Below are 25,629 nucleotides of genomic sequence, written 5' to 3' on the forward strand. Positions count from 1 at the left end.
AGTGTAGCCATCTGCTGGCTATAAGCCAATTGCCATGTCATTTATAGCCAACTTAGAGCATCTCCAGCCGCGTCCCCCAAACCGCGCCGGATTGAGCGTTTGGGGGACGTGTTTTGTTCGTGCCGCGTTTGGGGGACGTCGCTCCCCAGCCGCGTCCCCCAAACGCCGCCCCCACTCAGAAATTCAAATTGTTGCATTCAAAAGAGATCGTTCCCACCGAATCGTCGCGATCAGAGTAGCGGCGATCAAAGTACTGGGCGCGCGATCATATTACAGACCATAGTGCATGCTAAATTAGAAGAAGGGGTTGGCCGACGGCGACGTATCCTGAGTCGACGCAGGCCCGTCGATAACGATGACCTCGCCGCGATCTGCCTGGTGCTGTGCATGCTCCGTCTGCTCCGCCGCCATCGCGTGTGTCGACACAGGTGTAGCAGTCAAACACTACTAGGAAAAGGCCTATAGGTGGAGGCAAGTGGTGCCGGCGCACCACCTTGGACGTGCGCCGGTGGAACATTTTGCCGGCGCACCAAATAAGCGCCGCGCCGGCGATGGACGCCCACTGCCGGCGCACCTTCTGATCCGACGCGCCGGCGCTATTTCCTGGCAACACCTCGCAGCAACTCGGCCAGGCCCACGAAGCATTGCCGGCGCACCAGCCCATGAGCGCGCCGGCGGTAATTTACTATTGCCGGCGCGCTCGTGGGCTGGTGCGCCGGCAATGCTTGGTGGGCTCGGGAGCAGATATAAATGGATGGGCTATATCTTCGGCGCACCTGTGTCTGGTGCGGCGGCAGTAACCTGGGACTTATTACACAGCCACCAACCAGCACTCACACAAGCCACGTCACTCACTCCTCATCCACACAACCCGACCCTTCTACCAACCCAGCTCATTTTTGCCTATTCATATCCCCAATTTAGCTAATTTGACCAAACAAAATCATATATTTTGAGCAAATCTTGCCTTCCTACATGTATCTCCCACATCCCTCTATGTAGATCTAGATCTACTATCCCGCATTGACCGCTCAATCTAGATCTAGATCTAGAAAGTCGGCTTCCATACGCCGTGGTCGTGGCGCGTCGTCTCGATCTCGTTGACGAATATATCAAACAAATAGGTGATTAATGAACAAATTGAGGAATGAAATCGATATATATTGGACATTTGAAGCAAAAGCTCGTGTGTGGCATATATATATATGTTGTGTTTGTGTTTGTGCTTGTGTGTGTTGGCGTTGAAAATGAGTTGCCAACGTTGCGCCGAAATGTTGATTCTTTAAGTTTTCGTTTCGGCACATTTCTGGCGCTCCTATGTCCTACAGTGTAGGAAGGTCATGCCGAAATTTTCCGTGAAAACTACCGACGGATGGATGGTTCTAATCAATTATATAATCTTACCGTGCAGGCGATAATGGTTATCGAGATGAGTGAAAGCGTCGTGATGAGATATCTGAAACACGCGATCATCGACATGTATGAAAATAACCGCACGGAGGTATTGTGTCCGTGCCGGAGATGCAAACGAGGGAAAAGGTTTGACCCGTATTCAGGCAAATTGCAGGGGCACCTGCTCACTAATGGTTTCATGCATGGACACACTCAATGGATGAGTGATGATGGCGCGGAGGTCAATGGGGCGACGGAAGCAGGTGGTAATAATGGCCGGCTAGAAGGAGGGCATCATGATATTGATGACGATGAAGAGTTTGTCGCACAGGACAATAACCTTGACGACGACAATAACCTTGACGACGACGAAGAGGTGCCGCTAGCTTCAGTCGTGCGGGACCCTCATCTTCAAGATCTGCTTCTCGAAAAGACGAAAGGCGCCAAGCGGAAATCAAAGCTTGAGCAACTCGAGATAGACTCGAATACTCCGTTGTACGACTCAGGTCGCGGGTTGGGGGAGTCTCGCTTGAGAGTAGCTCTCGATGTGCTGCAGATGAAGGCGAAACACGGATGGACGGACACAAGCGTCGACGACATCCTGGAATACGTGAAAGATCTCCTTCCTGCCGGGAACACGTGTCCTGGTAGTCTAGCCGAGGCCAAGAGAATCACGTGTCCTCTCGACTTACCCCACGAAAAGTATCACGCCTGCATCAACGACTGTATCATGTATCGCAATGAGCACATGGACAAGACCAAATGTCCTGTGTGTGAAGCTGAACAGTACAAGAAAGGGAAGAAGAAAGCTCCTCGGAAAGTTGTGTGGTACTTCCCGCTCGCCCCCGGCTTCAACGGTTCTACGCGGACCGCAAGGAAGCAAAGCTCATGCGCTGGCACGCAGAAAGAAAGGAGGCAGTGTTGAATGATGAAGAGCGGATTGAGCACCCATCTTTGACGCACCCTTCGGATGCAAGCCAGTGGAAAGCATTAGACAATGAATTCGGAAGTTTTGGGGCAGATCCCAGAAACATCAGGTTGGGTGCGAGCACGGATGGATTCAATCCGTTCGGAAACCAGAGCAGCACACATAGCACATGGCCCGTGTTTGTATGGATCTACAACCTCCCGCCCTGGCTGTGCATGAAGAGGAAGTATATACAGATGAGTATGCTAATTCAAGGGCCGACACAGCCAGGAAACGATATCAACATGTATCTCGAACTATTAAAGGAGGAGCTTGAAACGTTGTGGGCGGAGGAAGGGGTAGATACATGGGACGCCGTCGCGGAAGAATATTTCCCTTTGAGAGCCGCGTTGATCACGACGGTGCAGGACTACCTCGGATACGGTTACATTTCGTGCCAGGTGTGCCATGGACACAAGGCATGTGTCAGGTGCATGGAAGAGACGATGTTTTTGCAGCTTGGTAAGGATCCCGGCTCTTCGAAAACAGTTTACATGGGGCATCGAAGGTGGCTACAGAAGACTGACCCGTGGAGAAAGCGTGGAGATCTGTTCGATGGTACAAATGAACCCCGAGCACCTCCACGTAAGAAGAGCGGCGAAGAGATCGATACATTACTGAAAGGTTGGAAGGAGTGCCCTGCGCCGGGAAAGATTCGTCAAAAGCATGGAGAGAAGAAGAAGAAAAAGGAAACGACGCCGCTCATTGGTGTATGGAAAAGGAGGTCCGTGTTTTGGGACTTGCCGTACTGGAAAATTCTCGATACACCTCACTGCCTTGATGTCATGCATATTACAAAGAACGTGTGTGAGAGCTTGCTTGGCACTCTTCTCAACATGCCGGACCGGACCAAAGATGGGCCGAAAGCAAGACACGACCTGAAAGTTTTGGGCATCAGGGAAGAGCTTCAGATCCCGCCGGCCCAAGAGGGACAGTCGGAGGAGGAGGCGGACGGCGGTCGAAGCGCAAAAGGATTAAGCAGCCGGACTATTCTTGTCCCCCTCCTGCTTCACTTTTAGTCCGGCCGAGGTCGATCAATTTTTCGATTGCCTTCTAGGAGTCAGAGTGCCCTTCGGTTACTCCGGGCTAATAAGCAGATACATGGACCCCAAGAAATGAAACTTCAGCGGCATGAAGTCTCATGACTGTCACGTGATGATGACGCAGATTCTTCCGGTTGCAATCCGAGGTATAATGGATGACCATGTCCGTGCAACGCTGATCGGGCTCGTAACTTCTTCGACGTCATAACTCGGAAGTCGATAAGCGTGAAGAAACTCGCAAGGCTCCAGGAAGAGATCGTGGTGATCCTATGTGAGATGGAGATGTACTTCCCGCTGCATTCTTTGACGTGATGGTCCATCTGTTGATCCATATCATGGATGATATCGTCGATCTAGGGCCGGCATTCTTACACAACATGATGCCGTTTGAAAGAATGAATGGGGTCATTAAAGGATACGTTCGTAACAGGTCACATCCGGATGGAAGCATCGCCCAGGGCTGGCTCACCGAAGAGTGCATCTCTTTCTGCACGAATTATCTAGACATCGAGGACCCTGTTGGTTTGCCTCAAAACAAGCACGTCCGCAGGTTCGAGGGAGTAGGCCACAAAAATGGAAGGAAGGAACTGCACGTGCACATGTCCGGTCGGACTTCCGACTTTGACAGGCCAACTTAGTAGCGCTACAACACATTGACTTGATCGATCCTTGGTTGAAAGAGCACAAAACCATGATAGAGAACAGTGGCAAGCCGATGATGACGGAAGCAGAAATATACAGAGAGCACAACTCCTCTTTCGCTACTGGTTCAAAGACCACATTGATGCTAATCCCCCACCAATGGATTCTGACAAGGATAAACTAGTATTGGCCTTGTCACATGGCCCCGCGCCCAACATCATGACTTACCAAGCGTACGATATCAACGGGTACACATTCTACACGGAAGAAAAAGACAAGAACAGTATTTACCAGAACTCAGGGGTAACGATGGATTCCTGGACGGGTGACGTAAAGACTAGATACTACGGAAGAATCGAGGAAATCTGGGAGCTTAGCTACGCTGGGGAGAAAGTGCCGATGTTCCGTATCGGATGGGCTAAGAGCGTCACAAAAGAAGACCGGTATTTCACCACCATGTTTCTACCCGAAGCCAACAAATCAAAGTCCACGAACGCCACCACGCGAGAATGAGCCATGGGTGCGGCGGAACACGTGCACCAATGCTTCTTCATAACCGACCCATCCAGGCCTAGCCGTGTTATCGTGAGGAGAGGCAAGAGGACCATCGTCGGAATGGATGGAGTCGCCAATGAGGAAGACTTCGAAGGACAAGTCGGAGACCCAATGATGGAAGAATCCGAGGACGAAGACACAACATACACCACAAGAAGAAGCAGGACCACGCTACCGAGGTCAGGTCGACCCTTCAAAAGAAGAAGTCACGACACGGGGCTAAATTATTCAACGACGAGCAAGAAAAGCAAGAAGAAAGCGAAACACTCTTCTCAATCGATGATGTAAAACTTTATTTGCAATCTATAACTCATATTTTGTGTAATTCATAACTACTCATATGGTCATGGCCAATATTTTATGTATGACTAATTAATATTGTGTTGGTCAATATTTTGTGTATGTATTATTTTGTGAAACACTCTTGATGTTTTTTTACATAACTCATGCATATTTCTTTGTTATTATCTTGAAAAGATTAGAAAAATAAAATAGTATAGCATTTTGGGTAAAAGAAAATAAACATACAATAAAGAGAAAGGAAAGAAATAAATAAATAAGTATAGGATTTTGTATAGCATGTATAGTACTGCTACACATGTCCCAGGTTACAGCTGTGCCACGCTTATTGCCGGCGCACCACGTCCATTGTTCGCCGGGGGTATACGTGTCCCCGGCGAACGAGGGACCTGGTGCGCCGGCAATAAGCGTGGCACAGCTGTAACAATGACTTAACCGTTTTCTCTCTTCCTCTCCCCAGCCAAATCCCCCTCTGCCTACATCGAGCGCCGCCGTCGTTGGAGAAGAAGGAGCCGCGCGCCACCCCAACTCCCCCCTCTCGAGCGCCGCCATTCTGCCCCGCCACCGTCCTCCACCATCCCCTCCACCAGCCCCCACCACCTTCCCTGTACGCCGCCGCGGAAGACCCGAGAAGGAGGCCGCCGCACATCGAGGAGGAGGAGGCCGTGCACCTCGAGGAGGAAGAGGAGAGGCTACCGTCGTCGCTACCGTCACCATTGGTGAGCTTCCCTCTCTCCTTCCCTCCACCTTCCCCCTCCCCTCTTCCCTCCCCTCTCCCCTTCCCTCCACATTCCCCCCTCCCGGCTAGGGTTCCTGCTAGTTAGGGTTCATTGGAGTTCATGCTCATGCTCACTGCCAAAAAAGAAAATGAAAATAAAAATTTTATCCTTGCAGTACCTAGAGAATTTGATATATAAAATTCATTGGTTGATATATAAAATGAATTGCTGGCAGTGTTGCATGCTCATGGTCATGCAAAAATGCTGAATTCATTTGATGAATACCCTCCCTGGTTTAGATTCATTTGAATACCCTCTGGTTTCATTTGATGCAAAAAAAGCTGAATTTATTTGATGTAAAAATGCAAAAATGCTCATGGTCTCTGGAGTAGCAGTACAAGGAAAATGCATGAATACCCTCCCTGGTTCAGATTCATTTGATGCTTCCCTAAAAATTGTAAATGCTGGCCAAGTTGGAGGATTCATTCTCTGGTTCATTTAAAAAAAATGATGAAAAAATGGTCATGCTACTCCTACTGGTTGATTTAGTTGGTTAATCAAAATGCTTGGTATCTCAAGTTGAGATTTTGCATGCTCTGGTTCATTTTTGCATGCTCATTTTTGTACAGACTAGAATACATGGTGAAAAAAGAAAATGAAATGATTGTTGGAGAAGAACTAGGCACTAGGCAGTATGTTAGTCTTTCATTTCATTTAAATGAAAATGAATAACCTGTTGGAGAATAACATGTATTTCTAATGCAACTAGTTCATCTACAGAGCCATCTCACAAATGCTTGGTTCATTTAACTTGTTGGTAAATGCTCAGAGAACTAGTATACATTTAAATTCTATAGATGTTCATGCTATTCTATAAATTCTATAGATGTTTGCTGGCTGAAATTCTGGTTCAATTCATTCTTTTAAATTCATTCTCTGGTTCAATTCATTTATGCTTGTTTGAGAATTTGAGATATGGTGGTATGGTGGTTCAATTCATTCTCTGGACAAAAGAAAATGCTATTGTAGAGAAAATGGTCCCCTTAACCAGAGAAAATGGTCCATGCTATTGTAAAATACATGTTATTCTCAACATTTATATGTTCCCTTAACCAGAGAAAATGCTCTCTGCCATTTATATGTTGTATGAAATTTTGTATGTCAGCATTTCCATTTTTATTTTAGTGTTTGGGAAATCTGTCTTATGATAGTAGCTGATGCTGCTGCTTATTCCTGTATCATTCATATCTTATGTTGCACTGAGCACTAAGCAGAGTTTGATGTAGCACTGCTTATTAGTAGGTTTAGTTGATAAAGTGGTTCTTCATTTAAATGCCTACTGCCAAGAATTGGTTGATATATAAAATTCACTATGTTCATTCTCTGGTTTTAATTGGATGCTGTCAAGTGTTATTTTTATGCTGATGTAAAATGCCACTGTAATTTATATGCTGAAATGCTACTGTAATTTATATGGTGATGGTTATGGTGATGGCATGGTTATGGAGATGGTTATGGTTATGGTTATGGCATTTATATGTTTGCATTTACATTAGGGGATTGAGTTGCTATTGAGTGCCGGAATGTCGATTCATTTCCGTTCCGGCAATTCTAGCACTTGGCATGACCAATTTTTAGCAAAGGTCATGCCGAATTTTTCCGTGAATTCTAACTCTTTTTCATCTTCTATTAGTGCAAGCCACCATGTCGTCTCAAGAAGAGTTAGAGCAGCACTACAATAGGCACTTCTTTAGGACGGAGGAGGATGCCGAGGCCGCTGGTGTTGGCGGCGACGAGGACCATGAGATGGAGGATGCCGCTGGGGGTAGTGCCGACGAGCCAAGCGGCAACGAGGCAAGCGGCGCCGCCGGGGGTAGTACCTACGAGCCTAGCGGCGATGAGGCAACCGGCGCCGCCGGGGGTGGCGGCGAGACAAGCGGCGATGATCCTAGCGGCGCCGCCGGGAGTACTGCCACCGGGACAAGTGGAGCCAAGAGGCCGCGGAAGGCAAGGCGCCAAAACACGGTCGGCACCGGCAGAGACACAGTCAAAGAGGTGGACCCCGCCAGTGGTTTGCCGGTGGAGCCTAAGGATGTTGCCAAGGGGTACGGCAACCAACTGGCATGTATCCTCCGAGAGGTCATCAATCTCAACGAGACGGATCTCCGAGCTGAGAGCAAAGCGCATTTGCGAGCCCAGCTCATTGCGAGGTTGCACTCACGATACAAGTTCCTAGGCGACTACGCCTCCACTGATGAATCCAAGAACATTGTGAACTCACAAGCCCTCTTGAAGTTCACCAAACACCTCAACAGCTATAAGTACATGGTGCGGAAGATGATTGCTGACGGCAAAGGTTTCGAAGAGGTCCACTCTGCCTTTCCGCATGTCTCCCAGGTGGACTTTGATGCTTTTGTGGCCAATGAAGAGCTACAAGCGACGAAGAATCGCAAGTTGTGGGGGAAGGAAATGCGGGAGCTTAACATTGGCAACCACAACCTTGGGAGCCGTGGGTACGAGGGAAAGGAGCCCTATTGGGCGAAGGAGGACGAGGCGTATGTAAATGCCGGCATTGAGAACCCCTGGCTCAAGTACAAGGACCCGCTTGAAAGAAGATTCATCAGGTCGCGGTACCATAAGAAGAAACTAACCGGGGAACTTGTCACGGACCCCAAGGTCGTAACCGACATAATTTGGTTCACGAACGACCAGAAGGTCCTGTCGTTGGAGAAAAAACTGGTAAGCAATTTACCGGTTTTATTAGATCAAGTATCGTTCATATAATAGTAGCAACATTTCTAAATGGTTCACGTTTCTTCCGCAGGAAGAAGAAAGACAAAGACTTTCTCAAGGTGACGAAGGCTCCTCGTCCCAGGCGTCGACGGGCAGGGTAGCATGGGACAAGCCTCTCGTACGGGCGCTAAACATCGTCAATGAGCATTCACCTACGAGAAGGCCGCATAGAGGCCGTGTGGCTGGCGCCGGTACAGGCCACAAGCATGATCACTACGGCTTGTCATCTGCGGCCGATAAAAATGCGCGCAATGAGAGGAAGCAGCGGGAGGCGGAGGAAATGAGGGAGTCAATCCTAGCCCAAGTCCAAGCTGGTTTGGTACCGCAACTGGTACCGCAACTCAAAGCTACACTCGTACCTGAAGTCAAAGCTGAAGTCGCCGCTTCAGTCCAAGCAGATTTCAACGCTCTACGCGCGTGGTATGAGGGTGGCAAACAAGCCCCCCCCCCGGAAATGCAAGTGGTTAGCTTCGACGGCAGCAACTCGATGGCGCCGCCGTCCGCCGGCAATGACAATGTTATAATGGAGGCTCCTCCGGCCGCCGGCAATGACAATGTTATAATGGAGACTCCTCCGGCCGCCGGCAATGTCGCTGGTGCTAGGGATTCATCGTCCATGCCGGGTAGCAGCCCCTCCGTCACTTGCACGCCCGCCGCCGCATGTGCTGGCCCGTCAACATTAGCCGAGCTCAACGCCCTCACGGTAATTAACTAATGTGTACATCAAGTTAATATATTAGTTTCATCATCCTTGCCCTCTCTCTAACGCCATACACATGTTCTCGCAGGCGCTCTCAACGCCATGCACCTTCCTGATGAGAGTAAACGACGAACTCAAAGACGTCACGAGGGGGTCCATCCTTCGGCCCCTGGATAAGAAGTGGCACACACGAGATATGGCGGATGACGTTTACCGGGTTGAAGTGGATCGGGCGTTACCGGGCTATGAGGATTTGTTTCCTCCTAATCAACCGCATGGTGCCGATGACGATAGCCCGTTGAATCTGGCCTCACTGAAGGGTTGGGTACTGCTATGGCCGAAGACCCTAATTCGGATCAACACCTACTCGGGGTCGACGGCAAGCAAAGACAAGCACCTTGCGGCGCCACATGTCAGCGTCCCTCCACGACAGCCAGCGGCGCCGGTGGTCATCGCCCCACCAGAACGGCCAGCTGCGCCAGAGGTCAGCGCCCCACCACAACAGCCAGCTGCGCCAGAGGCCGAGGAATACGAACGTGACAACTTCCAATGGGATATTCCTACGTCTTCACAAGTTGTCCATGAGGATGCGCCGGCCTTGAAATATGTGTGCTCCAAGAAACTGTTCGATTCTCAAGAAACGGCTGAGGAGGAAAATCCTGAGGGGGTCGCCACCGCCGCCGTCAAAAATATGTTGAGCCCAAACACACTCCGTGCTACGGCCACTACGGTGATGGAGGGTCCATCAGTACAACCCAAGAAGAGGAAGAGGCAAAATAAGAAGGACGCCCAAGACAAGGCGGCGGCGGCCAAATCCAAGGACAAGGTCCCACTCCTTGACAAGTTGCCAAACAATTGGCGACCTCTGCATCACTTGGGTGAACCGATACTGCCGGAGCATGTCGTGAAGAAACTCACCCCGGATATGAGGAGCTTGCATGAGACTGTCAGGCATGTGGAGAACCTTCTTCTCAAATCAAAAGATCCTGGTTACCCTCTCTTCGTGGCGAAGGTGCCAACATGCATGAACTTCATCGAGAAGTACCCCGCGGACTTGTGCTTCATCCGGTTCAACGACATCTTCAGCATCTATCGCATGCAAGCGCTCCACTTTAGTGTGGTTCGCCTAGTTGCTCTTAGCTTGTCTGCCCAGATTGTTAAGGAGGAGACGCCGACCATCGCGATAATGGACCCCTTCTATATGCGGGAGAGCATCATCTGCAACGCTGGGGATCGGGCGATTGCCACCCAGCAGGTCGAGGATTTCATGCTGGCGAACATTAAAAAGGGCGCCATTCTCATCCCTTACTTCCCCGAGTAAGTAATCACTCGCTAGTCCCCCATTACCATTCTATCCTATATCTCCATTTTCATTTCCAAAGGTTAATCCGTGTGTTTTCCGCAGAGACAAGTTCTGCACCCTCATCCTCGTGCACCCGCAACACTCGCATGCAGTCTACCTCGACTCGGGTAGGGACCACAAGAAAGACTACACCCACATCAAGGCCCTTCTCAATGATGCTCTCACCGGCTTCGCCAACAAGGCAGGCCCCCTCAAAGTAGAGAGGAAATCCCGAGGAGGCTTGGTCTTAACCCACACAACCAACTTCCCCTGCCTCAGGCAGTCGACGCACGACAATGGGATGGACGCGTGGTACGCCATCCTTCAGATGCAGGAGTACATAAAGTACACAGATGACATGTTGCTGCCAGAGAATCTCAGAAACAGGTTTGCAAACATGGCGGATGTCCCTGATAGAGAGATTAGAAAGAACTGGGGTCGCATCCAGCAGTTCATTTGCACGATAATCCTGCAGGATGTCACCAATAGGTCTGGCGAGTTCTTCTACGGCTACGGTCTACCACCTAATGACGAGATAGAACTCCGCTTGGAGATGTCGCGTGATGAGAGGCCGTTCAACTCGCTTCAGGGCTGCCGTCCATTCCCCCCTAGGCGTACAACCTGATCCTACGACGGGAACACTTGCTAAAGCTTGAACGATATGTCCTTCAATTTCCGTATTGTAATAATTGCTATATATTCCCATAGAATCGACTAGTTGCTTTTATTTAGTTGTATGAATGTGCATGTGAACATGTGTCTATAGTTTCATTTACTTTGCTATATATTTCAAGATTATGGCGTACATAGCTTAATAATTATTTGCATTTACTCGACCACTACTTGCCTCGTATTTGGAGTTCGCCGATGATTAGAATATTCGGTCACTCGTACACTCGAGGTGGAGCCAGTGAGCCTTGGTGCGACGGCCACAAGTATCAATCTATTGTGCATCCTACCTAGCCTCACTGACTCCATCCCTGGATGTTAATATTTGTTTCGACCGACAAAGTATGAGGCACGCTATTTAATTCGTACTACTTGTCTTCTATTTGAGTTCGCACTTCTTAATTGCATTGGCCGATGATTAAAATGTTCGGTCACTTGTACACTCCGGGGTGGGGCCAGTGAGGCTTGGTGTGATGGCCACAAATATCAATCTATTGTGCATCCTACCTAGCCTCACTGACCCCATCCCTGTATGTTATTATTTATTTCGACCAACAAAGTATGAGGCACATGCTATTTAGTTCATACTACTTGTCTCTTATTTGAGTTGGCACTTGTTCATTGCATTGGTACTAACGTTTTACTTGTCTTGTGAATGGAGATGCCGACGACATATGTCGTGTACAAGGGGAGGGTTCCTGGAGTCTACGACGACTGGGAGGACTGTCGGAGACAGGTGCACCCTTTCAGCGGCAACAGCTACAAGGGATACCCCACTAGGGTGGAGGCAGAAGGAAGATACGCCCGTTATCTAGCGGGAGAGATGAGGGACATGAGGAGGAACCGGATGAAGACCATGGCATTCGTGATGATGGTCATCATGACCATGTTGGTCATGTTCTATGTGATTGTAGTTTAGGTTAGGACCTACATTGTGAGGTGTATGACGATACTTGTGACGACTATGTACCAAGACTTCTAACTTTGTGAAACTTCGTCGTTCGGTGTTGCATATGCACATGTGTTGTATGAATCAACATTCCGAAACGAGACTTGCGTATTTGTGTATTGATACCGAAATGAAACTTGGCTCTCTATGTGCTTCTCATATTGCATGTAATGCTGTATAAATATGAACTGCGTTGTAAATATATACTGCTGTCAAATATGTATTGTAATATGCTGGAAAAAAGCTGAAAAAAGAATTTTCGAATTTATTGCCGGCGCACCTAAATGACCTACTGCCGGCGCACGTGGCATGCGCCAGTGCTGGAAGCACTACTGCCGGCGCAGCTGATTGTGCGCCGGTGGAACTTGTCCTTTGCCGACGAAGCGTTGATGGCGCGCCGGCAGTATCCGGCCTATCGCCGGCGCACTGCCTGGTGCGCCGGCAGTGGCCATTTATCACCGGCCCGTTCGCACCGGCGGGCTCGTGGTGCGCCGGCAATGGGCCTTTTAGGTTCGCCGGCGGTAGCTGTTTTCCTTGTAGTGAAAGACGCGTCAGCCGGCTCTTGCTCTGCGGTTGCTGCCACTGCCGCTTCCTGGGCCGCCGCGTCGGCCGCCGCCATTTTGGCTTTGATGTCGTCGAGGATCTGGCCTTTGAAGAAGTTGTGTGCCGCCCGCATCCGAGGAGACATTCCCTCTGTCGACACTCTCAGCAGGGACATGTCGTCCCTGCGTTTCTTGAGCTCCAACTTCTCCTCTTGCCTCTTGAGCAGCTCCGTCCACCTTTCGTCAGCCTTTTTGTCGCGGGAGAGAAATGTTGAGGAGACGTCCGCGAGGCATTTCGTGATCGACGCCTGCGTCTTCTCACACGACGCAGCGTCGGCCAAGGCGGCCATGGCAGCCTTGTTGCCAGTAGGACGCCCTGCCGACGTTGCCAGCGGCGCGTCCAGATCAATGGCGTCCTTCCCCTGGGACAATGACAGGCGCGTCAACCGCCATTTCTCGTTCACTTTGAGCATGCTATAGCAATGCATCAGCGCAAACGACTTATGCCCATTCAAGTTCCTCCGGCAAAACCTCCATGGCCCTATCAAACTAGCCAAAGGAAGCGGAATCATTTCATTGAACACAATGTAGGCGCTACAGATTATGGAAGAAAGAGTCGTACCATTTGGGAGACGTCGGCGCCGCTGTCTGCTCTCATCACTAAATCGTGATGGTATCCATGGAAGGAGTTCACCGACGCCTGGATGATGGCCCATCATGTCGACATTTCCTTTTGGCTCCTCTTCATTGTCACTTTGTTGTAGTCGCTGTTGATGAGCTTGCGCTCATCGAACTCGGCCTTGATCCTCGCTCAATACTTCCCGTATTTTTGGTTGGCGCCGATGATGGAGTCATGGCTCACCGTCGCCCACGACTCGCACAGACAAAGATCCTCCAAAACCGTCCACTTGGGGCCTCGTGTGCCTGACGCCTTCTTCTTCTTTTTCTTCTTCACGTCATCTGCGTCCACCTCCACGAGATCATCGTCATTGGCACCCTCCTCGTCCTCTTCCTCGCCGCCCTCGCCGCCCTCTTCGTCCTCGTTGTCGTCCTCGTCCTCCATCTCCTCCTCTTCATCGTCCTCCTCGTCCTCACCCCCGCCCTCTTCCTCAGCACCCACAGCAGCAGCGCCGTCGAATTCGAGCGGCCCCCTGCGGCCAGTGAAAGGGTCGCCGTCCGCACCAGGTCCTGGCTAGCGCTGCTCGTACGCCGGGGAGTAGAGGTTGTTGGGGTTGAAGCCGCCATGCGGAGCGCATCCTGGTAGTGGGGCGACAAGTTAGGTTTCACGCACCCGGGAGTGCCGGAGGGGCCGTCGTTGTAGAAGGCGGATGACGACGGAGAGAACACTCCCGGAACGTACACCGGCACGTTCGTACTATATGGGCTCGCGTTGGTGGCGGCGAGACACCCGGCCATTATGTGCTGGTGCTGGCGCGCCGCCAGAGCCTTCTTCTCCTACTCTGCCGCCCTCCGTCCTTTCCGCTCCGCCGTCGCCATCTTCCGGCGCAGATAGTCTTGATGCCACTGATCATTGGTCCATCCTTCCGGCTTCTTCTTCGGAGCCGGCGCCTTCCGCGGCTTCGCGAATGGCGCTTTTCGCCCCTTTCCTCGCATTGCCTGGCGGCTTCTTGGCCGCTTGCTTGGCCATCTTTTTGTGGGCTGACGGCGGCGCCATGGAATGGGGAGAGGGTAGCTACGGCGGGTGGACGGCGGGAGGGAGGAAAAAATCGGCAGGATAGGAGAAATGAATCGGCGGCGGGATATGTGTTGGGAGGCCAGAAATGCGCGGCGAGATAGGCGCGATATGGCGGGAGGGGCGGGATTTGGCGGGAGTGGGAGACGATTTTTCACTGAGCCACTGACGCGTCGGGCCCGTCTCGGTTCGCCTCGCTTTTCGTTGTGTCCGGTGTGCCCTGAGCGTCCCCTGTGGGACGGGGACGGACTCGGGGCGCCGGACACCGTATCGGGGCGCGCCGGACAAAATTGGGCTCTGGGGGACGCGGCTGGAATGGATTTTTGGTCCGGCGCGCCCCAAATTGCTTTGGGGGACGCTTTGGAGATGCTCTTAGAGCCAATATATACAATAGTGACCTATAAAAATGTAGTACTTTATCAATGTGTGACCCACCTTTCACTTTCATAAAGTGCCTAGGAGCACGTGCTAGAGCTGGCTCTTGCATAAGAGCTCACTGTCCTTCTCTCTCCTCCTCTCTCTCCTCCAACTAAGCAATAATATACTATTTTAATCCTTATAGCCAGCTGATTAGAACTTATTATACTTGCTCTTATGCAATAGCCAGCTCTTGCACGTGCTCTTAGGTACTTTGTGAGAGTGAAAGGTGGATCATATGTTAGTAAAGTATTTCATTCTTAGCCAACTATTATACATGTTAGTTATATGGTGACTACAAATGTCATGACATATTATTATAACCAACAGTTGGAATTGCTCTTAGATCTGTCTATTCGATGGCCCGGCGGCCCTGCTGCAGCTGAAAGTTATGCCTCGGTTTCTTCTGACCAGTTACTTTCTTATTGGCAATCAAGGGACGGCAGCGATCACACGACCAAACGAAAAAAACTAGAAAGAGGAAAAATGGAGACATAGGCTGATCAACTAAATGAAGAGGAACCTGCCACCGCTGTGACCTTAGGAGAAACTCCACCAGGCTCCCAGCCCCAGATTCTAATGTACCAAGTAACACTTTCAAGAAGAAACGCGACACCGCTGAAGCCCATGCCAGATGGTCCTAGGATTTTCCCCATGCACTCAGAGGGAGGTAGACAAAGGGTAGCCACGACGCCCTTTGCGAAGGAATGGTGCCACTTGAGGGTGCGTCGGTGTCAAGCGAGCCAACATGTATGTCTCCCGAAAGAACTCTATCCAGAACCCTCGGGTGATCCGTTGCACATGAGCACCGCAAAGGACGAAGCCTTGAAACCACCAAACTCGTCGTCCATGAACATGCACCACTATGGTTACGAAGGAGCATATCTAGAACCCCCGGGTGATATTTTATTTTTCTGTATGCAACGTTTTAAAAAGCATGTAATACTAGAGCAATCTTCTCAGACCATTTGCACATAAGTCATTGTAGTGCATAGCTCATACTAACACAATAAAAAGACATACACATGTAGCAAATCACAAATACCGTATATGACATTGATAGAATTTTCCAAACAAATTATGTTCGTTAACTAGCATGGAGACACCGCCATGATCGATTCTAGCTGGTCGGCCACCAATCCGCCACACCGAAGGTCAGCCTGAGCCAAATCTAGTGAACCCTCAAATCCCACTACCAATCCACCTGCAAATTTTCTTTCTATTGGTACCGTGGTATCTTCTCCAAGTCTGGCAATGACGGCGAGCTCCATGGCTTTATTGCGGTGCTAGTCAGCCATAGATGCCATGAGGAGCAACGGACCGGTGCACCAACGAGATGCAACGGTGGGCTCGAAGGTGTGGCTAGCATAGGCACAGGTGAGACCTCATCTCCAGGTGGCACTTAGTCGACTGTCAGTCGGAGACCATCGAAGGGCATAGAGGAGAAGAAGCCGCGTAGAGGGAAGGGATGTGTGAAGATGGGGGCAGCAGACTCCGGCTACCTGCACGGGGCGACTAGTCGACGTGGTATTTACACGCTCCACTCCGGCTCTCAACTTACCGAATCATGTAGGATCATCGGTCCGTGTGAGCAACAGGCACCACAACGGGGCTGCATCAAAGGTAGGTTTTTGTCTAGCGGAAAAGTTTCCTGCGGATCTCTGCTGCCGATCATGCTCTGCACTAACGCTTGTTGAAAAACTGTTAATCCTTTGTCAGCCAATGATCCATGTTATAGTACGTTACGTGTCTGCATCTCCCCTACTTGACGAGATTCGGGGTTAACTAGGGGCTCCAGTAGCACTCCCGGGCAAGCACGTAGTTGAAGACAAAGTTTAACTATTAGTTTTGTCAACAAAATATAAATTACATATCTGCAAAATTTGTACTATTAGATTGGTATCCAAAAAAGTTTCAAATAATATATTTTTTTTAAATATATATTTCATATTTTATTGACTAAAATAATGGTTGAAGCAATTTTTTGAGCTACGTGCAGACGGGGAAAGTAATATTCTAGGACTGAGCACGTGATTGAGTAACAGAATTATCCTAGACATGGTTAACTCTGCGCTAGAATCGAGGAGATGTATTGTATCATCATTTTAGTCAGTCTATTCGATGGCCTAGCGTCCATGCTCCAGCTGAAAGTTATGCTTCAGTTTCTTCTGCCCAGTTCCTTTCTTATGCGCAATCAGGGACTCGGACATCTTCATAATGCTTTCTCCTTCATTGCACAACCCTTTCTCCCTCCTCTCCCTTTTCCTCTTCGCTTCGAGCCTGAATGAAAATAAGTTTTACAATGCCGACCTGAATCAGAAAACGTTTCCTGCGGATCTCTGCTGCCGGTCATGGTCCGCACTGACACCGTGTTGAAAAACTGCTAATCCTTTTGCCAGGCAATGATTCGCTACATAGTACGTTACGTGTCTGCATCCGCCTAATTTGAACAGATTCTGGTTAACTAGCTACTAGCTACGAGCGCCCAGTGGTAGTAATAATATTCTAGGACTGAGCATGTGGTGGAGTAACAGAATGAGCGTGCATAGGCAGGGCTAATCAGCGGTGGAATCAGTCTATTCTATGGCCCAGCGGCACTGCTGCAGCTGAAAGTCGTGTTTCGGTTTCTACTGCCCAGTTCCTTTCTTATCCGCAATCAGTGTTCTTCATAATGCTTTCTCTTTCACTGCAAAACATTTTCTTCTTCTTCTTCTTCTTCTTCTTCTTCTTCTTCCTCTTCTTCACTTGGATCGAACCTGAATCAGAAATGGTTCCGCAATGCCAAACTGAACCTCTGCCATAGCAGGCCATAAACTAAGCCATGTCCAACAGCAGCTTGAGGGGGAGCTCCTATGCAAACCATCCGTACGCAATGCCTCAAGTATTTCCCACCTGGGCCAGATTTGGACGGCCTCATTAATGGGCGCCACTTTCATTTTTCTTTTTCGAGTCTCAAAACTTATATGTTAAAATTCGCTTCATGCGAAATATATTTTGAAAGATGTTCATGAGTTTTTAAAAAGGTGCTCGTAAAGTACAAAAAAATGTTCGTACGCAAGGAAAACTGTTTTAGCAGCCCGAAAGAAGTTCACGACTTCAAGAAAAAATATTCATACGAGAGGAATTTTTCTCATCGTTCTCACGAGTTCAGAAAAAATGTTCATATGAGAGGCAACGATGCTCACATAGTTCAAAACAATTCTTCGCAAGTTCAAAAACTGTTGGTTAAATAAAATTATGTTGCCATAGTTCAAATAAGTATTAAGGGGGTTCAAAAGATGTCAACTCAATAAACATTCAAAAAATATTCATATGATTTCTGAAAAAATATAAAAAATGTACAACAAAAAGGAAATGGTACAAATATGATAGGAAAAAAAGCAAACATGAACCAATTAGAATAAGGGAAAAGAAAAGTAAAAAAATAAAAATGAAAACATGAAACAAAATACCCCAGCCGCCCCAAAATGTAAGGTGTCCAAGGATTAGCTAAAAGCCAAATCTTACTAACTTTAACCAAATATTTAGAAAAAAAATATAAATCTATAATAGTTCATGGTGAATCTATTGATATTAATTTTATATTATAATTGTTCATATTTTTGTGTATAACCTGGATTAAATTTAGAAAACGTTGATATATTTAAGTAATCCTTATACGCCTTACATTTTGCGATGGAAGGAGTAGAAAATAAAATAACAAAAAATAAAATAACAAAAAGTAAGATAGGGTGCGATTAATTCCCACACAGGTCGCCTAGCTTCAGTTGCCACTCATTTATAGTTCATGTGCAAGGGAAAAGTCCGGTTTGAACCTAGGTGCATGTGAACCCTAGTTGGAAATGCATTTTTCAAATGTTAAAAAATTCTGAAATAAAAATATCTGGGTACGTGCGCATGTTCTATGTGTGCGTAGAAAGTTTTCGCGGAGAAACCACTTTTTTATTTCAGAATCTAAAAAAGACAAAATACGTCACATATATACTGCTATATAGCCCTGCAAAATTTCACTTTTTTGCCGAGACAAAATAAAAGATTTTTTCGTCACGAAACTCATGTCCAGGGCACATGTTTGAGATCATCTGGGAAATCATTTTGTGTTTCGATTTTTAAAACATGTTTTGAGATCACAAACGGAACTTTTCAAAAAGTTGGTTCACATGCCCCCATGTTCCATATATGCAGTCTCATGTGCAAGTACAAAATCTCGGTTGCACTTGCAACCCTATGTGCAACTCCCATGTGCAGAATCACGATGTGAATCAGACACTTCGACCGAACCCTAAGTTACTTCTTAGTTGACAGAGAACTCGATCAAAAGAAGAATATGATAACGAAAATCAAAAGATAAGTCACCAAAAAAGATCTTTAATCGCCTGGCCCTCCACGCTTCAGCTCGTGGATGTACACACTAGCGGACGCTTAAGGAGTTGTATGGATTTGGGGGAGTCCTATACACCAACCAAGGCTGTAGGGTGGCCGTGCAGCGCATACCAACCGTATATTTTGCGCAGCCCCACGGGGTCGTTCTCTCTTTTCTTTACTTTTCTCCGTTCTTTCTTTCCTATTCCTTCTTTAGTTATAAAAAATTGACTATTTCAAATTTAATATATTTTGAAATTTGATTTTGTTTTTCAAAATCTAAATATTTTTGAAAAGTGTGAACACTTTTTTATTGTGAGCATTTTTAAAAAAATAGATTTTTGAACATTTTTCAAAATTGAACATTTTTTAGTTTTGAAATCTTTCAAAATTCGAATATTTTAAAATATACTCATTTTTTGAATTTTAACATACCTTAATTTTAAACATTTTATAAAATTTGTAAAATTTCCATAATAAAATATTTTTTGAATCTGAACATTTTTCAAATCTTAAAAGAAAAATATACAAAAAAAAATAAACAAAAAATTTAAAAATAAACATGGATGAAAAAATGAAGAAAACTTAAAAAGAAACTGCGACGCCTAGCTTGGCCAGGTCCATACCCCGCAGGGTGTGCGACACGTGGTTTGCGCCGACGTGGTCGGTGTTCAGGAAACACCTGGATTTGCCACGGCCTTAGCGGTAAACTAGGCTGAATAGAAATTGGGTTCGCCAGGGCCATAAAACTCTTAGCGTGAGTAGAGATGGAGATGCCTGGTGGAGAACTTGCCTAGTAGAGTCATAAACCCTTAGGGTGAGAACAGATGGAGATGCCTGGTGTAGAACTTGCAACTGGTGGGGTCATAAACCCTTAGCGTGAGAAGAGATGGAGATGCCTGGTGGAGAACTTGCAACTCGTGTCGAGGAAGATGCAGACTATATCAGGTCCAAGGCTAGGGATTGGCTTATTTACTGATATTTGTTATTTTTCTGTTAGTGTTGTCCTAGGTTGTGACTAGCAACCTTTTTCCCCTTTGTGGGTCTCGGCTCCGCACGCAGAAGGATGGGCGGGTGGGCTGTGGCCCACCCTGAATTTTTAGTAACGTTTAATCATTTGAGTAAATTTTTATCACACATGAGCAGGAAAAAAAAATAGAGGCGTGTGCCCACCCTGAGGTATTGTTGTGCGTCCGCCACTGCCTAGCTCGAGTTTGTTTGTTTTTCTTTTGTTTAGCTGGTATTCCCAAATCTTCTAAATACTTTTGTTGTGTAAGCTGGTGCACCCCAGCAAAACTGAGTATTTATGCTTTCAAAAAAAAAGAAGGGCCATTGAGCCTTTCCTCTAAAAAAAAGGTCATAAACCAAGGCCTAGTGGACAAGCTAAGATAAGGCCATGAAACTTGTGAAGCCATGAGCAAAATTAAGGATGGGTTCCCTAAAAAAAGAGTAAAACGATGGCTATGTCTAGAAATTCTGGACGGTCCACGTATCCGGCTGTCGCTCACACAAGTGACGATCAAAACCCGAGAGAGCAGCCCCGCGCGCTTCCCTCCACCACCAACCAGCAGAGATAACGCACCAGCGCACCATGCCGCCGCCGTCTGCCGTCACCGCCTCAGCCGCGGCATCCTCCTTCCTCCGCTCGCTGCCTCCTCCCAGCCTCTCCGTCCACACTGCCCTCCCACCTTCACTATCCCTCAAGCGTCAGGCAAGCTGCCACTCCCGCGTGGTCGCGCGGGCGTCGGCGTCCGGCGCGGCCGCGGCCGAGGCCGAGACGGTGTTCTTCGACGGCGGCGCGCACTACGGAGATCTGGCGGCGAACCTGGTGCTCGGGCTGACCCTGCTGTGGCTGCCTCTGACCCTCGCCTCCGTCACCCGCGCGCTCTTCCTCCGGTACCGCTTCACCTCCCGCCGCGTGACTGTCATCTCCGGGCTGTCCGGCGACGACCGCACCGACTTCCCCTACTCGTCGGTCAGGGAGGTGGTGGTCGTGCCGCGGTTCATCGGCGAGTGGGGCGACATCGTCATCACCCTCAAGGACGGCACCAAGGTCGACCTCAGGAGCGTGCCTAGGTTCCGCGAGGTCGCCGACTACTGCCGCAAAATGGCCGCCGCCGAGGGCGCGCTCGGGGCCCAGTGAGGCGGCGACGAGTCTTCTGTTTTACTTACTGGCGCAGAGTTTTTCTTCTTCTTTGTGCTTGCCTGTTCGTCTGTTGTAAATTGTAATGTGAAGAAACTGAAACATCTGACGGAAGAAGTAAGGTTAAAGCTTTCTGGTCATTGTACGAGCTGTTGTGCTCTTCTTGCCACTGTCGTCATTGCTGGTATGAAGTGGGACGCGTTTGAATTGCACTACTGATCAGGTTTTGCTACCGATTAACTAACAGTGTCCAACCGCGAATATGGCGGTAGAGGATCGGCGCTTTGAACATCCACGCTAGAACTAGGACTGGCTAGAACTATCCATGCGCGTGATGTATTGCTCCACGCTACAAGTGTTTTTTGTGCCCATATTTAGGGATCCTCACTCGAGTAGGAATATACGATTGGTCTCAATGTCATATGAATCATTCGGGGGGAGAAGTCCAATTTACCCCCCTAAACTCGTCTCAAAGGTCAGATTACAACCCTCAACTTTACTTTAGTTCAATCTTCAACCCTGAATTCTATAAACCGTTCGGAATTGGACCTTCTACCCTTTTTTGACATGTATTGAACCATTTTTTCTCGCCAGTTAGCGGCTTTTCTGCCTATATACTGTGCCAACTCATCAACATACAACCTACACGGTACAAGAAAAACCAGCTTAATACAATGCAAGGGGTGATTTTGAGCCTTTTTAGAATTTAGGGTTGAAAGTTGAACCAAAGTAAAGTTAAGGGTTGTAAGCTGAACTTTGAGATAAGTTTAGGGGGTAAATTGGACTTCTCTCATCATTCGGGCGTGCCTTCTCTTTTTTTTTTTGAGAGAGAAAAATGGCAGATCCTATACACGACGTCCAGGTCATGGCGGGCATGGGCCTGGCCTAAATATAGGCTATTGGTTTTTCCGTTTGTCGTTGTTTTTTTTGTTTTTTTGTTTTTTAAGTTTTCTATTTGTTTTTCGGTTTTTCTTTTCTGTTCTTATTTTTATTTTTTCCGTGTTTCCTTTTCTTGTTTTATTTTTCTTCTAAAAAGAAAAATTTGAAAATTTGAAAATTGTTCAAAATGGAAATTGTTCATATTTGAAATTTGAACGAATTTTGAAATTTGAACAATTCTAAAATTTGAATGATATTCTTAATTTGAACGAGATTCCGTGTTTTTTCACAAAATTTCAATTAATTTCGAAATTTCAATGATTTCTGAATTTTCTTAATTAGATTTTGAACGATTTTCGAATTTTGAATAAATTTTGAATTTTCAACGGGTTTCAGTTTTTCAAAAAAATTAAAATCGTAAATTTATAAAATATATGTACATAAAATTTTGAACAAATTTAAAAAACATAAAAAGAAACAGAAAAATGTTAGTATTTAAAAACAGAACAAAAGAAGAAAAAAAAAAGACATTTCCTGATGGGCCACGGCCCAATTAACAGCTACCGGGTTGGAGGGGTGTGCGGCACCCATCTCCTGCCAACCCAGTCGGCATAGGCAAATCCGGGTGCTCCTATTGACCACCTTAAGCGATGATTCCGGACGGTTCCGCTTAGAGAATCCGATGTGCGGCGGTTCCGCTTAGAGAATCCGATGTGCCGGCCCAAGATGGGCTAAGGCCCATGTTACGCACGCTCGCAGCTGAAGCTATACTTTCACAGTAGTGGTGCGCTGCTGGTTAAAAAAAAAAAGTAGTGGTGCGCTGCTGACCTTTACTAAGGTTTCGCTAATTTGTTTTCTTATATTTTCTATATAGTTTAAATAAATGTTAAAATCTAAAAACTGTTTAAATTGGAAAATTGTATTACTCTAAAAAAATCAAATTTAAATTCGTTCAGATTTTGAAATGTTCATATATAAATTTTCAAATCCCAAAAATGTTCAAATCTAAAAAATGTTCATATTTTAAAAATGTTCAAATCTAAAAATGTTCAAATCTAAAAAATGTTCGAGTCTGAAAAATGTTTGAATTTTAAAAAATGTTCAAATCAAAGAAAACGAATCTAAAAATGTTTGAATTAAAAAATGTTCAAAGTTCAAAAAGGTTCAACAATTGAAAAATGATCGGATTTAAAAGGATCAAAAGGTGAAAATTCAAATTTGAAAAAGTTTAGGTTTGAAAAAAAAACTGATAGAAATAGAAAACCACCAACAACCAGAAGAAAAACGCAAAAAAGAAACAAGAGAAAACCGGCTAAAGGGAAGACAAACCAGAAATAAAAACACACTCCCTCTCTAAATGGGCCGGCACAGAAATGACTGCCCATGTGCGGAGCATCGTATCCCTCTGACTATAAGCGGAGAATAGGAATTTTTGCGCGGAAACGGAACCTAACGTCGGGGAGTCGGGGATTTCGGTTGCGCGGGTTGTGAACTGGGAGGAGGACGTCGACATGATTTGGCCCGCACCAGCGCATGGAATGGATGGCCGCACGACTCCAAAGCGGGCCAGATTGCGCGTGTTGTTTTGTTCCCCATCTGAAAGGAGCAGCGCACTGCGCGGCCTCGTACTTCTATTTCATGCCTTAAGCGCGAGATAATCGGTCCGGCATGATCTTTAAACTAGGTCAGGACCATTTATCCATCGCTGGCTTTTCCACGTAGGTGACACGTGTGTCGCTGTATGTAGGTTCGATTTCCAAATATCTAAACAGAAATCAAATCGAACAAAAATCAAACCGAACAAAAATCAAAACAGAACAAAACATTCAAAACTGAAAACTGTTCAAAAGTAAAATAATGTTCAAAAGTAAAATAATGTTCAAAATACGAAAAAGTTTACATTTGAACAAGTTCGAAATAAAAAATGTTCAAAAGTAAAAAATGTTCAAAATACTAAAAAGTTTACATTTGAAAAAGTTCAAAATAAAAAATGTTCAAAGTTTGAAAAAGTTCAATAAACATTAAATATAAAATGTTCAAAATCAAGAAAATTTAAAACTAAAAGATGTTCAGAATTGAAAACTGTTCAAAATTAAAAAATTCAATATTAAAAAAAGTTCAAAGAAAATAAAAGTTAAAAAATGACTAGAAAAAATAAAATTATCACCAGAAAAAAAACAAAAAATAAAAACAGAAAACCCGGACCAGAAATCCTAGTGTAGAAGAAAATGTAGGGATTCGTTGCATAGAAAACAAAAAATTTCCTACCGCGAGAACGCAATCCAAGTCGAGATGCAATCTAGAAGACGGGAGCAACGAGGGGATGAACGAGACTAACCCTTGAAGATTTCCAAAGCCTACAAGAGGAGGGTCTTGTTGCTGCGGTAGACGATCACTTGCCGCTTTCAAAAGCGCGTAGAAGATCTTGACGGTGCCACAATCGGGCAGCACCTCCGTACTCGGTCACACGTTCGGTGTTGATGAAGACGACGTCCTTCTCCCCGTTCCAGCGGGCAGCGGAAGTAGTAGCTCCTCCTTGAATCCCGGCAGCACGACGGCGTGGTGGCGGTGTCGATGGAGATCTCCGACGGAGCTTCGCTAAGTGTTGCGGGGGAGGTGGAGGAGTGGGGCGGCTAGGGTTTGGGGAGAGGGGGTGGCCGGCCACTATGGGGTGCGGCCAAGCTATGGGCTTGTGGTGGCCGGCCCCCTCCCCTTGCCCCTCATTATATAGGTGGAACCCCCAAGTGTTGGCCTACAAGTCTTCGAATAAGACCCCAACCCAAAACCTTCCATGTGTAGGGAAACCTACCCAAGGTGGGATTCCCACCTCAAGTGGGACTCCCACCCTTCCATGAGGGGGGGGGGGAGGGGGTGGCCGGCCACCCTTGGTGGAGTCCACCTGGGACTCCACCCCCTAGGGTTGGCCGGCCATGCTAGGTGGAGTCCCTCCGGGACTCCGCCTTCCATAGTGATTTCTTCTAAACTTTTCTAGAACCTTCTAGAACCTTCCATAAATGCACCGGATCATTTTCAAGCTTATAAAATGACTTCCTATATATGAATCTTATTCTCCGGACCATTTCGGAACTCCTCGTGATGTCCGGGATCCCATCCGAGACTCCGAACAAAACTTCGAACTCCATTCCATATATTCAATATATACTAATACGATATCAAACCTTAAGTGTGTCACCCTACGGTTCGCGAACTATGTAGATATGGTTGAGACCTCTCTCCGACCAATAACCAATAGCGGGATCTGGAGATCCACGATGGCTCCCACATATTCAACGATGACTTAGTGATCGAATGAACCATTCACACACGATACCGATTCCCTTTGTCTCGCGATATTTTACTTGTCCGAGGTTTGATCATCGGTATCTCTCTATACCTTGTTCAACCTCGTCTCCTGACAAGTACTCTTTACTCGTACTGTGGTATGTGGTCTCTTATGAACCATTCATATGCTTGCAAGCTATTTAGACGACATTCCACCGAGAGGGCCCAGAGTATATCTAT

The 25,629-nt window shown here is 47.1% G+C and overlaps 1 protein-coding gene across 1 annotated transcript; it reads left to right on the top strand.

The window, feature by feature from the left end:
• The first annotated feature begins 20,586 nt into the window (after nucleotides 1–20,586).
• LOC127296908 (uncharacterized) lies at nucleotides 20,587–21,368 on the top strand. Its single transcript, XM_051327149.2, has one exon. It carries the CDS (start codon nucleotides 20,677–20,679, stop codon nucleotides 21,226–21,228), a length of 552 nt encoding a protein of 183 aa, XP_051183109.1. The 5' UTR covers nucleotides 20,587–20,676; the 3' UTR covers nucleotides 21,229–21,368.
• The last annotated feature ends 4,261 nt before the right edge of the window (nucleotides 21,369–25,629 follow it).

This window comes from Lolium perenne, chromosome 4 (assembly GCF_019359855.2).
Source record: "Lolium perenne isolate Kyuss_39 chromosome 4, Kyuss_2.0, whole genome shotgun sequence".
NCBI lineage: Eukaryota > Viridiplantae > Streptophyta > Magnoliopsida > Poales > Poaceae > Lolium > Lolium perenne.

Coding starts and splice junctions, on each gene's coding strand:
- LOC127296908 (XM_051327149.2), top strand. CDS start 20,677: ATGCCGCCGCCGTCTGCCGTCACCGCCTCAGCCGCGGCATCCTCCTTC.